Source organism: Lepidochelys kempii, chromosome 11 (genome assembly GCF_965140285.1).
Source record: "Lepidochelys kempii isolate rLepKem1 chromosome 11, rLepKem1.hap1, whole genome shotgun sequence".
NCBI lineage: Eukaryota > Metazoa > Chordata > Testudines > Cheloniidae > Lepidochelys > Lepidochelys kempii.
In genome coordinates, this window is record NC_136390.1 from 59,057,632 (window position 1) to 59,071,502 (window position 13,871).

Consider the following 13,871-nt stretch of genomic DNA (forward strand, 5'->3'; position numbering starts at 1 on the left):
CCCCTTTGGGGTATTCTGACAATGATTCCACTAGTCAGAGGGGATCTCTTTTGCTAAACTTTATCGAACAGCTCTGTCAAGTACATTTAGCATTTCTGCTGTAGTTTGAACATCTCCCACTGCTTTGTTATTTTTCAGCTTTTTCAACTCCTTTTTTTACTACTGTTGTAGTCTAAATTCTTCTAGCTAATACACTTTGTTTTTCACTCAGTTTTATCTCATAGTTCTGTGACTGGATGTCATTATTTAACAAACTCAAATTAATTGAAAAAGCCACTGGTCCTGAGTAGATCTCTCCTTTAAAGTTCAGGTCTATAGCTTTTGTTGTGGATTCATAGATTTAGACACTGGGCCAAATTCAGCAGTAACAAAAACAGAGGTGTGTGGCACATGTTGGGCAAAGGTTGGTGTAAATGAGAAAGTAGTGTAAGTTACACTGATGTTGTATTAGGGGATGTGACAGGATCCCCGGGGTGCAATCTGGGACTATGGGACTGCTGTGCCCACTTAACTCACTAATCTGGGTTGTCTCTCTCAATGCCTTACTAGAGACAAGCAGCAAACCCCTCCAAGTGCTGTTACCACTCAGTACAACCCCATGTGAAGACCCACACCCAGCCAGATCGCATGATTGCTCCCAGAGCCTCTCATGAATCACACAGAGAAAGGCACCAGCCTAATCCCCCCCCCCAGCTCCCAGCCTTGTACCACTGGAATATACCATCTTGCACTGCTCAAGACCCCTTCTTGAGCAATGCAGGTTTACTAACTGGTTCACTACTTCATGAATGGAAAGTGGACGTACACCGGCCTTTGTAACTTGAGCAGATTTACCAAACATTTCAGTCAAACTCACTGATAAGGTTAAACATTAGACTAAGTTTATTGATTACAAAAAATGTTTTTAAGTGATTATAAGTGATAAGTCAGAGTTGTTACTAAAAGAAAATAAAAGATAAGCATGCAGTCTAAATTCTCAGCCTTATTAGATGGGGCAATATCTGGACTAAGCAGTTTTTCTCACCCCACTGGATACTGCAGGTTGGTTACAGTCTTTCATACGCAGGCTCTCCCTGTTAGCCTGGGGATCAATCTCTTCAACTCTAGCGTTCTCATTGCCTTCAGCATGGGTAGGGGAGGAAAAAGGACAAACTATGTGGCCTCTGTTCCCTGTTTTATATCCTCATTCCATATGCATGGAGAACACAAGTCCAAGCATGTCTGTGGGTGTTGCTGAGTCACCAGGCAAGGTTGAGCAATTCCCCTGGTGTGGCCTTGTGCAAGTGAATTATTGAATTGTAACTCCCTTGCTGGACAATGACTGTTGATGGTTGGTCAACACCCACCTAGGCATCATTTACCTTCCTTGTTGTTGTTGATACCTTACATGGCATACATTATATGAAATATCACAATTATATATAAATGATGAATATGGGGGTTACATGGTGCTCCCTTGAGAAATAGTGTCACAGAGGGTATGCAAAAGATTTATTTACAGAGCAGAAAGTGGTATGGGGAAAGACGAGCAGCTAGTAGGATGATGTAAGTAAGATAAAGGATATGAGACCTGCCTTATCTTATGCCCTCCTATTATTGGCTTTTCCTTCTATACCTGTCTCCTTTAGCCAAAAAGTGACGCTTGTTATACATACCCAAGAATTGACAAATAGATGCAAGTTACACTCCTTTACTGTTTACTCCAATTTTATGTCCAACTTGCACCACTCTTTATATCTCCATTGAATTAGGTCCAGACATTACTATAGGAGTTGCACAGGTATGAATTTGGCCTATTTTCAGATTGCATTCAACCTTTTGTTGTAGGTTAAACCTTGTTGATATGGATGAGGTGTGGCTGCTGCCTTACCTTCAGGATAAATGTAAAGAAACCATTGTAACCAGGTGGTTGAAACAATAGCAGTAGCACCCAGAACACAGACACATGGAAAAGCACAATAGATGCTGAATCAGGTGGCCCAAGTGTTCAGGAAAACAGGACTATGTACATTCTTCATGAGCACACAAAACTGCATCAAAGAAATACCTGATGATTGTCAATTTCTCCTCCAAAATGGAACAATTTACAAGACCCCTAATTTTTGGCTAGCCACTCAGATTAAAAGAGGTAACACTGTCAAATAAAAGCGTCTGACAACTTTTCTAGGAAGAAATGTCAATTGCCATCCACAATTCCTTTTTCAATGTGTGTTAGATTGAATTAATTATTTATATTACAGTTCTTGGGCAAATTCCTGGTCCTGTGAGTAGAGCCATTGAAATCAGTAGGCCAGATTCTGCTCAGTTACACCAGTGTAAATCTGAAATAACTCTACTGACATCACTGACTTTATGCTGGATTTACACTGGGGTAAGGGAGAGTAGAATTAGACCCAGTAGGAATATTTGTGAGAGTACAACTTGGTCTCATATCATCCTACTTAGTTGAGCATTTATCTTTGGCCCAGTTGCCATGGAAGGAAAGGAGCCAGTTAATGTTGTAGATCTAAAAGTTTAGTTGTATTCACATTTTTATCTTTTAATGTGAATGAAAATAGAAATTGTGTACATTTTTTCCTCAGATTGAAGGTGCCTTTGTTCAGGGGATTGGACTTTATACAATGGAAGAAATAAAGTTCTCCCCAGAAGGAGAGCAGTACACTCTGGGTCCAGATACGTATAAAATCCCTGCTGTCTGTGACATACCTGAACAGCTCAGGGTTTACTTGCTGCCAAACTCCCGAAACCCAATTGCCATCTACTCCTCCAAGGTAAATAAGCCAACTGTGCTGTATAAAGTCATAGAAAGTTTTGAACGTTACCAAAGTGCATGTGTGGTGTATGTATTTAAAAAGTGCTTTCCAGCTGTTGTGATATTACAGGTTTCAGAGATGTTCCCTGTACTTAAAATGGGGAATACCACAGGCACCAGTAATACCTCTAGAACCAGAAAGACCTATATAAGTTCACCCGCTGTGAGAAAAAGGATAATTTTCATGCATTAATTTATTTTGATTTTTTGTCTTTCTTATTATATACTTGTATTACAGTAGAACTTAGAAGGTCTCATCTGAGATTGAGACTTGGGTGTACCAGATGCTGTACATACACATAGTAAGAGACAGAGCCTGCCCTCAAGAGCTTACAATAAACACAGGGTGGAAAAAGGGAAGAATTATTATCTCTATTTTACTGATGGGGAAGTGAGGCAAAGAGAGATTAAGAGGCTTGCCCAGTGTCTCACAGGAAAACAGAATACGGATCTCCCATTGCCTTATCCACAAGGAACTTCCTTCATATCCTTTCCATCTTGTGCTGTAAGGGTAAATTCACCCCTGTGCGGAGCCAGCTCAAGGCTTATGCACCAATTACATCCTCAGAATAGAGTTTAAGTGGGACTGTAATGGTGTGTAGGCCTTGTACTGGTAAGAGAGGCAGATGTCCAGTGCCCCAGCCTAGTATCTGGAGGAACTGCATCTGAGACATGGGAATTTCCAGGAGAAAGTTCACTTTGGATGCCTACTAGGGATGAATATATTTAATAGCTTAGAGCAAATAGACACTTTCTAGTGGAGATGATGCTAGAGACAGAAATCATCACAGTTCTTTGGAGAGATTAAACAATGCAAACTTTATCCATTCAGGAACTGGACTAAAGAAAGGAAGGCTGCCTAGTTCTGTTTCATCATATATGATGAAATCCACTTATAAGGAATTTGGATAGATTGAAGGTGTATTCATACTGAAAGTTCTGAATTGTTTCATTGCTTTGCAGTGTGACAGATGCAATCCAAGTCAGAGTGAACCTTTGCTAATAGGGTGACTATATTTCCCTATGCTGAATATGATGCAAATTACTGGTAAAATTACTCGTATTAAAGCGAGTTCAACGGCAATCAATCAGAACTATGCAGTTCAAATGTTCAAATTAACATCAAGTTGACTGAGCCCCGGTTAAAAAGAAATACTGCATAGTTGGATTCTTTTTATTTACCTTCTTATCTTTAAGGATTTTGGGTTCACATAGGGAGGGGTGACACACACATCCCTGCCTCCCTACACACACGGAGAAAGGTGACACACGCACACTTCCGTACACCTCTCTCGCATAGGGAGGTGACCGACCGACCAACCTGACCCTCCCTGCCCAGCACTCTCTGCCCTCCATGCCTGGCTAGGCCCCTGGGACGGACCCGCCTCTCCTGGTACCTGGTGCTGCATCTTCCTGAGGCAACATGTGGATGGGAGGCATGCAGGATCACATGCCCCCCAGATTTCTGCCATGGTTCACACCATAATGTGGCCAGTAGCAGCCTTTTGGCACTGCGGAAGGGAAGGGACAGGAGCTGCTTCCAGCTGCAGGGGAGGAAGGGATGACCTGGCCAGTGTCTTTGCAGAGCTCACCCCCCCCACACACACACACACACCTGCTCTGGAAGCAACTTGTCCCTTCCTGCCCACACCGTGTTGAAAGGCAGCTTAACACCTCCAGGCTGCTCTTAGCCACCAACATAACCCAGCCGCCTCCTGTCCCCCTGCTACAGTACAGGTAGGAGACGGTTAAGCCCTAAGGATGTATTGTGCACCAGGGCCCAGGGAACCTGACTGCAGGGGCTTCAGTGAACCTTGCCAGAGAGATGGCTCAGCAGGGGAGGGTGCCTGGGAACCAAGCAGCCTCACACCTCTCTCCCTGGGGACAGGACTCAGGGCGGGGGGTGGAGGGTGAAGAGGTTGCTAAGCCCCTGCCCCAGGGGCTACTGTGGAGCCTGCAGTTTCGGGGCATGAACAGGCTAGAAATCGCTTCCCCCCCATCCCCCGTGCCACTCTAGTGTTTAGCTGAGGGGCAGAGAGATTTCAAGGACTTGGCTCCTCCTTGGCAGCATCCCGGGCCAGAGGGTCTTGGGCTTTACCGGGGTGCCAGGCCAGCCCAGCCCGAGGCGGTGGGGGAAGGAAGGAGCCTGCTGGCCTGGCTCTTGGTGAGCTGAGTGCTCTGACCAGGAGCTGGTTCTTCGCACAGCACTGGGAGCAGGATGCGCCCCACTGGGGGGGATATGGAGGAGCAGCGGTGGGGGGGAGAAGGGCAAAGCATGGAAAGGACAGAGAGAGGGGGAGCACGTAAAGAGCTGATGGGTGAGCAGCAGAGGGAACACAAAACTGGCCGCTGCCTCGCACCTCCCCACGCTCACCAGCCACCGCAGCATTCAGCCACTGCCAGCCAGAAACAGGATGGGGGGCAGGGCCTTGCTGGCCCAGAGCCAGCACGCAACAGGGGCTGCACTGACAGACCAGCAGGGAGAGCGGTCGTCCCTGCGCACTGCAGCTTTGCCCCACCACCAACCTTGCACACCCACCCTCATCGTCAGCTGCTGGACCCCCCCACTCACCGCTGGTGGGTGGGCAGCTTGCAAGCAGAGATCTGGCCAGCAGCAGAATCCACCAGTACTGATGTGGGGAGGACAGGGGACAGAAAATACGGGACAATTTGCCCATTTTTAAGAAAAAGTCGAGACAGCTGCAGGAGGCTTAAATACAGGACTCTCCCTTTAAAAACGGGACATCTGGTCACCCTGCTTATACTGGAGATGTGCTATGAATTTAAAAAAAAAACAAAAACAGTATGAGCCAAATCCTTGTCCTCAACTCTTCTATGGCTTGGAGCACTCAGAGCCCTGAGGAGATTTATTGTGTCCAGCTGTGTTGATATAAAACTTAAGTGTCTGAGCCAGCACTTCAGCAGGCCTAGCTCCATTGACGTCAATTGGCCAAATCTTCAGCTGGTGTAAGTCGATGTCGTTTCAGTGGAGTTATCTCAATTTGTGCCAGCTAAGGATGTGGCCCCCTGTTGTCAATCAGTTTCTAAAGCAAACCTATGTGTCTGCCTTTGTTCCCTGTCAGGGGATGGGCGAGGCAGGGCTGTTCCTGGGATGTTCTGTGTTCTTTGCTATCTGGGATGCAGTGGCCGCTGTGCGGAAGGAAAGAGGATTAACCAGGATCTTCACACTGAACAGCCCCCTGACAGTGGAGCGGATTCGAATGGCCTGTACTGATCAGTTTACTGAGATGGTAATGGGTTTTTAATTAATTCTTGGAAACATTATTGGGTTAGCCTCCTCCTCTTCCTTACTTCATGCCTTGATTTTGAATTATTCTCTATTCACACAAATTGATCATTAAGCTGCATCTGTTTTACATACTGCATTACGCTCACTGGAGCCTGCATTTTATTGAGTTGACTATAATTTGTTCTATTTTGGGGGGGGGCAGCGCAGCATATACTGACAGCTAGAGATGAGCAATCATAAACTGCGGGGTTGGCTGAATCAGGCTCTGAACCTACCACTCTGTTCAATTTCTTCATTGATAATTACTTGAATTTATGTAGCACCTTCCCTCCAGAAGAACCCAGAAGTACTTTACAAATTATAGGCTGACTTTGTTCCTTGTGTCATTTCATTTACTTCTGTAGCATTACACCAGTAATGAATTTGTTCCCATACAAGTATCTATATTTACAGTAGCTTCCAAATAATATCTGCATGGCCCTTAAGGTGTTGGCTTTAAGCTGTGAAGCTCTAGGGTCTGATTCTCTCAGATCATCTCATTCTCTGTGTGACACTCTGCCTTTTTATCACTGGTGGTTATCACATCCTGGGTTGTATGAGAGACTAGAAGCAGGGCTTTCTTGCTGAGGGTCCTCAACTGTAGAATTCATTTGATTCACCAGAGCCTAGATCCTTGGCCTTCACATCATATTATATGTATCCTTTGTTCTCCCAAGCTTTCTATGTGGGGTGGAAGGGAATTGAAGGATGTATTCTGTCACAGTGGGACAGCATTAACTTCTGTGGGTTGGCTGGAGGATTATGTAGCATGACTTAACATGCCCCCATTCCCTGCCCTCCTATTCCACTCCCAAACTCAAAGAGCACAAAATACCCAGGATTCACACAGAAAGGCTTTTGTAGGGTTGGAGGGAGAGGTGCATGATGCCACGTTGTGCCCCCACCTGACAGATATGGGCCATTTTTGCAGGTTTTTCTGCTGCATTAATCCCCCCTCTGTGCTCTAAACATAGAGGGATGACCTGGCCCTGACACATCTGGCCTTGCTTGCCAAGAATCCATGTCCATTTATAGTCTGCAGTAAAAGAAATGGAGTAAAGCATGGAAGCCAAACCACCTAAATGGCAAAGGTTTAGCCACTATTGTAGCCAAAACAAACTAAACTAATCACCCTTTTTTGGGATGGGAAAATAGGCTCTGTTTTGTTGTTTGGGAGCCATCAAACCAGGTTATGATAAGTGCCTTTATTTAAAGTTTTCCCCTTAAATCACTCCCTTGTAGAGTATGTGTTTGCAGTCATAACTTGTCAATGTCAGCTGAGGAGTCTCTCTCTGCCTGCTTAGATAAACACACCACAGCATGTTCTGATTCAAGCTGGTTTTGATGGCGCTGTAACACAGCAGAGAAAACTATTCAGGCAATTCCCCAGCAGGCTTAAAGGGCGGATCAAACCAGACGCAGATGGAATCTGCTCACAACCTCTGTCCTACCCAATCTTGGTGTTAGAAAAAGGAAATAATGATGAGTACACTGGTGAGCCACAGAGTGAGGGGCGTTGTGAAACACTGGGAACACATTGCCAGCCCAGCTGCTGAGCACAGGACCATGCAGAAATTCGGCTTGGCCATTCTGTGGATGATAACACAAGCTGACTGTTTTTGCTTCCAACTCTCCAGACACTTGGAAAAGCATACACCAGTTACACTACTGTGCTTCCAGTGGAAAAGAGGGGGATAGGGACCTACACAAGAGCATGTAGCACGATGAAACAAGCAGCCATGCCCTCTTCACTCAGGGTGAACTACAATAGGCATGGAGACACAGCCCAGAGCCCTCTGTGCCACTGAAGCTCCCAGCTGGGGGCAGGAGGCTGGCCAAAAATGTCAGTATGAAGAGGCTGCTGTGGGCAGGCAGACACAGTGAATCCAGTGGCCGAGACTGTTTGATCCAGGGGCATAGAGGGGCAGCATCTGAAAATAACAGTCTTGGAGGGGCATCCTTGCAACCCCTTTGCCTGCCTGCAAGTTGGGGGAATGAATTCCATCTCCACCTCTGCTTATTTCCCTGCACAATGTTAAATGTGGGCCATACTTACAGGATGGGGGATTCTATCCTAGAAAGCAGTGACTGAGAAATATTTGGGAGACATAGTAGATAATCAGATGAACATCAGCTCCCAGTACAACCCTCTGACCAAAAGGGCTAATGCAATTCTTGAATGGATAAATTGGGAAATGTCAAGAAGGGGCAAAGAGGTTATTATACCTCTCTATTTGGCACTGATGTGACCATGGCTGGAATACTGTGTCCAGTTCTTGTGCCCACAATTCAAGATGTTGATAAATTGGAGAGGGTTCAGAGAAGAGCCACAAGAATGATTAAAAGATAAGAAAACAGGACTTATAGGGATAGATTCAAGGAGCTCAATCTACTTAGTTTGACAAAGAGATGGTTAGGGGTGACTTGATTACAGACTGTCAGTGCCTACATGGGGAACAAATTTTTGATACTGGGCTTTTCAGTCTAGCAGAGAAAAGTATAACATGATGCAATGGCTAGTAGATGAAGCTAGACAAATTCAGACTGGAAATACGGTATACATTTTTAACAGTGCGAGCAATTAACCATTGGAACAGTTTACCAAGGATCATGGTAGATTCTCCATCACTTCATATTTTTAAATCAAGATTGAATGTTTTTCCAAAAGATGCTCTAGGAATTATTTTGCAGAAGCTCTATGGCCTGTCTTATACAGGTCAGACTAGATGATCACAGTGGTCCCTTCTGGTCTTGGAATTTATGAATTACTTAGTTTATTATTATTACCTATACTACAATGATGCCTAGAGGCTGTGACAATTCTTGGGATACACAGGACTGTGAGTCACCCTGTTACCCTGTGCCTCCAGCGTAGGGGAGACTTACTTGTGCATAGCTGGGTGTCAACTCAGCTCCCTGACAGCACCAGCCTGTTAGTCACCCAACCGCTCTCCTCTGGGCTATGACAGCCTTTGCTTTGCTTTGCAGGTTAACAATAGGTGTACCCAAATCCCCAAGCTTCTTTGAAGTGTTTCCTTGTAGCGTCTAGCCCCTTCTCCATTGAACACCCACAGAAACACCCAGGCTGCTGGCCACAGAGGAACAGTGTACCCACCAGCTTGAAGGACTCAGCTCAGGATCAGCGCCTAGCTTCATATCACAGCATTTAGCTGTATTAGTAGTGCAAACAAGGATATTACCAAAGATTCAAGAGATACTGTGTAAGGATAATGGAAACAAAAGATTACATATAAAGCAAAATCATAGCATGCTTTCTAGAGCCTAAACTTAACTATTAGGTTAATCTCCTGTCCAATGAAGTTTATCTCACTCAAAGCCTTGTGCGCTGTCCTCCACCAAGGCTAGTTGTGATGCAGTTTTCATGAAAGTAAATCCATTGCCTGTTTACTTCCGAGGTGCAGAATGACAGGGTATCATCTTTGTTTGAAGGCCAGAAGAAGGGGTTCAAGAAAGATTTATTTGAGGTTGTGGTCCCCATTGAGTATGGATTGTAATTGTTTGATGATACCTTGTATGGATTCCATTTTCAGGTAGTAGGTGACAACTAGGGATGGGCAGTCTTGGGAGGTTTTTTAGATACAGTTGCTGCATACAGTCATAACTAGGCAGTGTGAGAAAAATCTATTGACTTGGAAAATAAATGTCACTAAGGAGAAGGCTATTTTTACAGGCAAATTTTTGTTAATTTTTTTTACTTGCAAATATGCTCCCTGCAAAAATGTGAATGCAATTATATATCTATATACCCTGATCTTATAAACTTCATGGCAGTGGAACCAAAGACCAGGATGGGTCCCTAGTTCTTTTCTAGGAGGGCTTCTCACCCACCCTCCTGCCACACATCTCCAGTCCTTTCTCAGCCTGTTTACAGTTCCCTGGTGTTAATAGGGTGCTTAGCAGTGTCCTTCAAGGTTGGCAGTCTGCCCAGGAGACAGTATTAGCCTGATTAATTTAATTCCTATTTGCTAATGCCCACCCCTACTTCCTGAGCCTCAACTTTACTTTCAGAAAAGATCTGCAAAAAATTAAAATGGCACCAGCACAGCCATTGCAGTGGGGAGGGATTGAGTCACAAAGGAAAAGACTGGGTCATTGATGGTTAACAAACCAGACCTTCTCCCTTGCTGTTTGTGCAGGAATTTCAGTCGTGTCTAGCGTTCAAGAGCAATCCCTTTACCACATGCAATTCACCTTGTTTTGGCCAGTGACACCAAGTCTGTGTCCTGTGAGATTTCCTTTTGATGGGGATAATAGGAATCTCATTCCTTTTTAAGTCAGAGGCAAGGGCTTAAGGCAACACAGTATAATTTATTTCCTCCCATAACCATCTAAACCCCTGCATGAAAATTCTGCTTGGTTCATCTTATGTGGCTTGAAGGGGAAGCATGGGAGAGTTGGGGGAGTGGGGCGGGAAATGGTGTTGATGTGGGAGAGCTGATTTTTGTGGCCCTGTCATGTTGGGACCCTGCAGGGTTTTCCCCCAGAAAATTATTGCTGGTCAACATTAACTCTCACTCCACACCTTCAGACTTTCCACAGGGGAGGTTGGGGCTAAGCATAAAAAGGGAAACCAAGACAGAACAGTTCCCAAGGCAGCCATCAGACTAAACCATAGAAGGTCTAAGACTCTGCACTGATGCCCGCCCCATCACTCTAAAAATTTCCTTAGATCTGTGCGATTTCCCTGCAGATGTCATGACCTCTGTGGTTTAATATAGCCACAGTTCCACAGATAACCAATCTCTACACACCCCTCCCATCTACATTACGCTACATTACATGATGTAGTGGAAACACTATTGCCAATTTTTCTATCTAACTTGGGCCCTTTGGCCTATAGGCTCATCCCTGAGCGGCCTGAGCTGCTGTGTTACTGGAGCTTGATTTTCATTAACTATGGTTATAAATCTTCAACAAGCTACTTAAGGTCATGGCTGATTTTACAATCCATTATAATCAAGGTGTGAAAGTATGGATTAGCATGAGCAGTGACATTTACATGGATAAAAAGAAAACATTTTCGGCCCACAGATTTTGAATTACAGTGAATTCTCTCTTGTTTAATAATGTCAAACTTAACAAAACTATGATTTTTTCTTTTTTCTTTTTTTTTCCCTTTTAGATTGCCAAAGATAAGCCTGGAACCTATAAACCTTGGGCGATCGACATTGCCTAATACTGTGTTTTCCAAAGTATGAAATAATTATGTGACTGTTTCCATCACTGTTGGAATTAAAGCATTCCAAATGTAGAAATAAAATATTTGATTTAAAACCCACTGTCACACACACATTTGTGGACCAAGATATTATTAATTGCAGCTCCTCTGTATTGACAGAAAGGAGATCTTTAATTTTGGAGAAACTTGAGGACCAAATTCTGTTCTCTGTTACATCATTGTAAATCTGGAATAACCCCATGGTCTTCAAGGTAATTGCACACTGGAGTAAGAGAAAGCAGAATTTACCCGCAAATCGCAAGCTATGCTTCTTTGTCACTTGCATCATCCACTTTATGACCCACTTACACCCATTTGTTGTCATTATTATTAATTGAGTCTATTGCTGTAGCACCGGGGTGGGCAAACCTTTTGGCCCAAGGGCCACATCGGGGTGCAAAACTGTATGGAGGGCCAGGTAGGGAAGGCTGTGCCTCACCAAACAGCCTGGCCCCTGCCCCCTATCCAACCCCTCCCACTTCCCCCCCTCTGACTGCCCCCCTCAGAACCCCCCACCCATCCAACCCCCCCCCAGCTCCTTGTCCCCTGACTTTCCCCTCCCAGGACCCCTGCCCCTAATCACCCCCCGGAACCCTCCCCTGAGAACCTCTGCCCTATCCAACCGCCCCCTGTTCCCTGTCCCCTGACCAACCCTTCCTGAAACTCCACCCCCTGCTCCCTCTCCCTTGACTGTCCCCTGGGACTCCCTGCCCCTTATCCAACCCTCCGGCCCAGGCCCCCTTTCCATGCCACTCAGAGCAGCATGTCTGACAGCCGTGCCACCTGGCCAGAGCTAGACATGCTGCTGCTCTGCCTGGCAGGAGCACACAGCCCCACTGCCCATCAGAGCACTGCCCGCGTGGCGGCATGATTGCGGGGGAGGGGGAACAGTAGGGGAGGGGCCAGGGGTAGCCTCCCCAGCCGGGAGCTCAGGGGCCAGGCAGGACAGTCCCGCGGGCCGGATGTGGCCCGCAGGCTGTAGTTTGCCCATCTCTGCCATAGCTGTATAAATAAACAGCTGAATTTCCTAGCCTGTGTTCTGGTTCTGAATTATGTTATGAACTTGTAACCACAAGGAAAGTCTAGTTGTGAGTTTTGAAGGACTGACACCTACCCGAGCCTGAGCTTGGAATTGGGGATTACCTCTGGTAAGATTTCTAGCTATGTGGGTAGGTTCTTTGATTGTTTTTAAAATGTTATCTCTGTAATGCTTTCATGTTAAGAATAAATGTGCTTGCTTAGAAAGGACTGTGTGGTACCTTAAAACTGCAGGCAACACACTGGAGAGAAAACAAACTGCAGACACTAGCCTTTTCAATAGTCTGTTTTGCTGGGAATACCAAATTGTAGGCAGGGATCTGTGCAGCCTTAAGACTCCCTGGTCAGGAGGGAGTGAGATGTCGTTCTCTGCCAAAGAGCGATGACAGTTGGGACCACAGAATGCGAATACAGGTGCAGTTACCCTGAAACTGTGACAGGAACCATAAGGAGGAACAGCAGAAGGCAAATGTGTTCCTGAGAGCTTATCTGCAACCAAACAAATGCTATTATTTATTATTCTTAATACTGTAACCATGATAAAATATCAAATACACCCTAGTTATTCACCCCTCTGGGCTTCATAGGGCAGTCTGTCTATACGACGCCTGTCCTGTTTATATTGTAAATCCTTTTTTTTATTTTGTACAGCACTAAGCATAGTGTTGGTACCTCAGAAATACATAATGCCATCATATGTAAAATATGTTTTACATTTTTGGGGGGAAAAAATCCCTTCTACCTCTGTATCTTTTTAAACCCTGGGGAAAATTGAGAGCATCCACAAACTGAATAGTTTATATCGCAACAAAAGAAACAAAAAGTCTCATTTTGCCATCTTTATCTGGAGGCAGAATACACACCAGACCTCAGTGCTCAAACAACGAATGTGTTTATTGCCCAGTGCAATAAGGGTGGGAATGAACTTGCTCTTTAGAAGCCTAATGAAGGCTGAACGGATTAGGACAGCCACGTTCTCTCTCTAGCAGTGGGTTCACGATTTCAGGGGGAGAATTCAGATTTTTGTCACCGGTATCATCCATCTCCACCAGGCTGGCGCTCGCAGGGTCCATCCCGGAGGCTGGACGCTCTGTAGGCGGGTTTGCGGGGGGAGGGGAACGGGGAGGGTTCGGCCCAGCTAAAATGGCAGCGCTTCCAGCGCACGCGGCTCAAGCTCCTGGGCTGCTGCGCGCCGCGTGCCCAGCAGGGGGCGCTGCCTCGCCCTCCCCCGCCACTCAAAGAGTATGAGTGACGTCCCGGGAACGCAAACCGTCAACGGCCCCTTTCCGGGCAGCTGCGATGCCCCCCGCCCCTCTCAATGGAGTGATCCACTTGCCTAGAGAGGGGCGGTGAAACGGTCGCCGGCCATTGACGGTAAAGCAGGAGGGAGGGGATCTGGACGCGCTCACTGACTGGGAGAGGGGAGCTAGATCCGCCTATTCGCGGCGACGGAAGGGAAGGTGCCTGTCACCTCAGGGCTGTGCGTGGCTGGG

At 45.8% G+C, this 13,871-nt stretch overlaps 1 protein-coding gene across 1 annotated transcript in view; it reads left to right on the top strand.

Moving 5' to 3' along the window:
- Positions 1-11,396, top strand: part of LOC140895791 (aldehyde oxidase 2) — a 99,598-nt gene extending 88,202 nt beyond the window's left edge. The window contains exons 33-35 of the mRNA XM_073306345.2: positions 2,583-2,771; positions 5,896-6,063; positions 11,245-11,396. Coding sequence (XP_073162446.1) covers positions 2,583-2,771; positions 5,896-6,063; positions 11,245-11,298 — 411 coding nt within the window. The 3' untranslated portion in view covers positions 11,299-11,396. The remainder of the gene's footprint in view (positions 1-2,582; positions 2,772-5,895; positions 6,064-11,244) is intronic.
- The last annotated feature ends 2,475 nt before the right edge of the window (positions 11,397-13,871 follow it).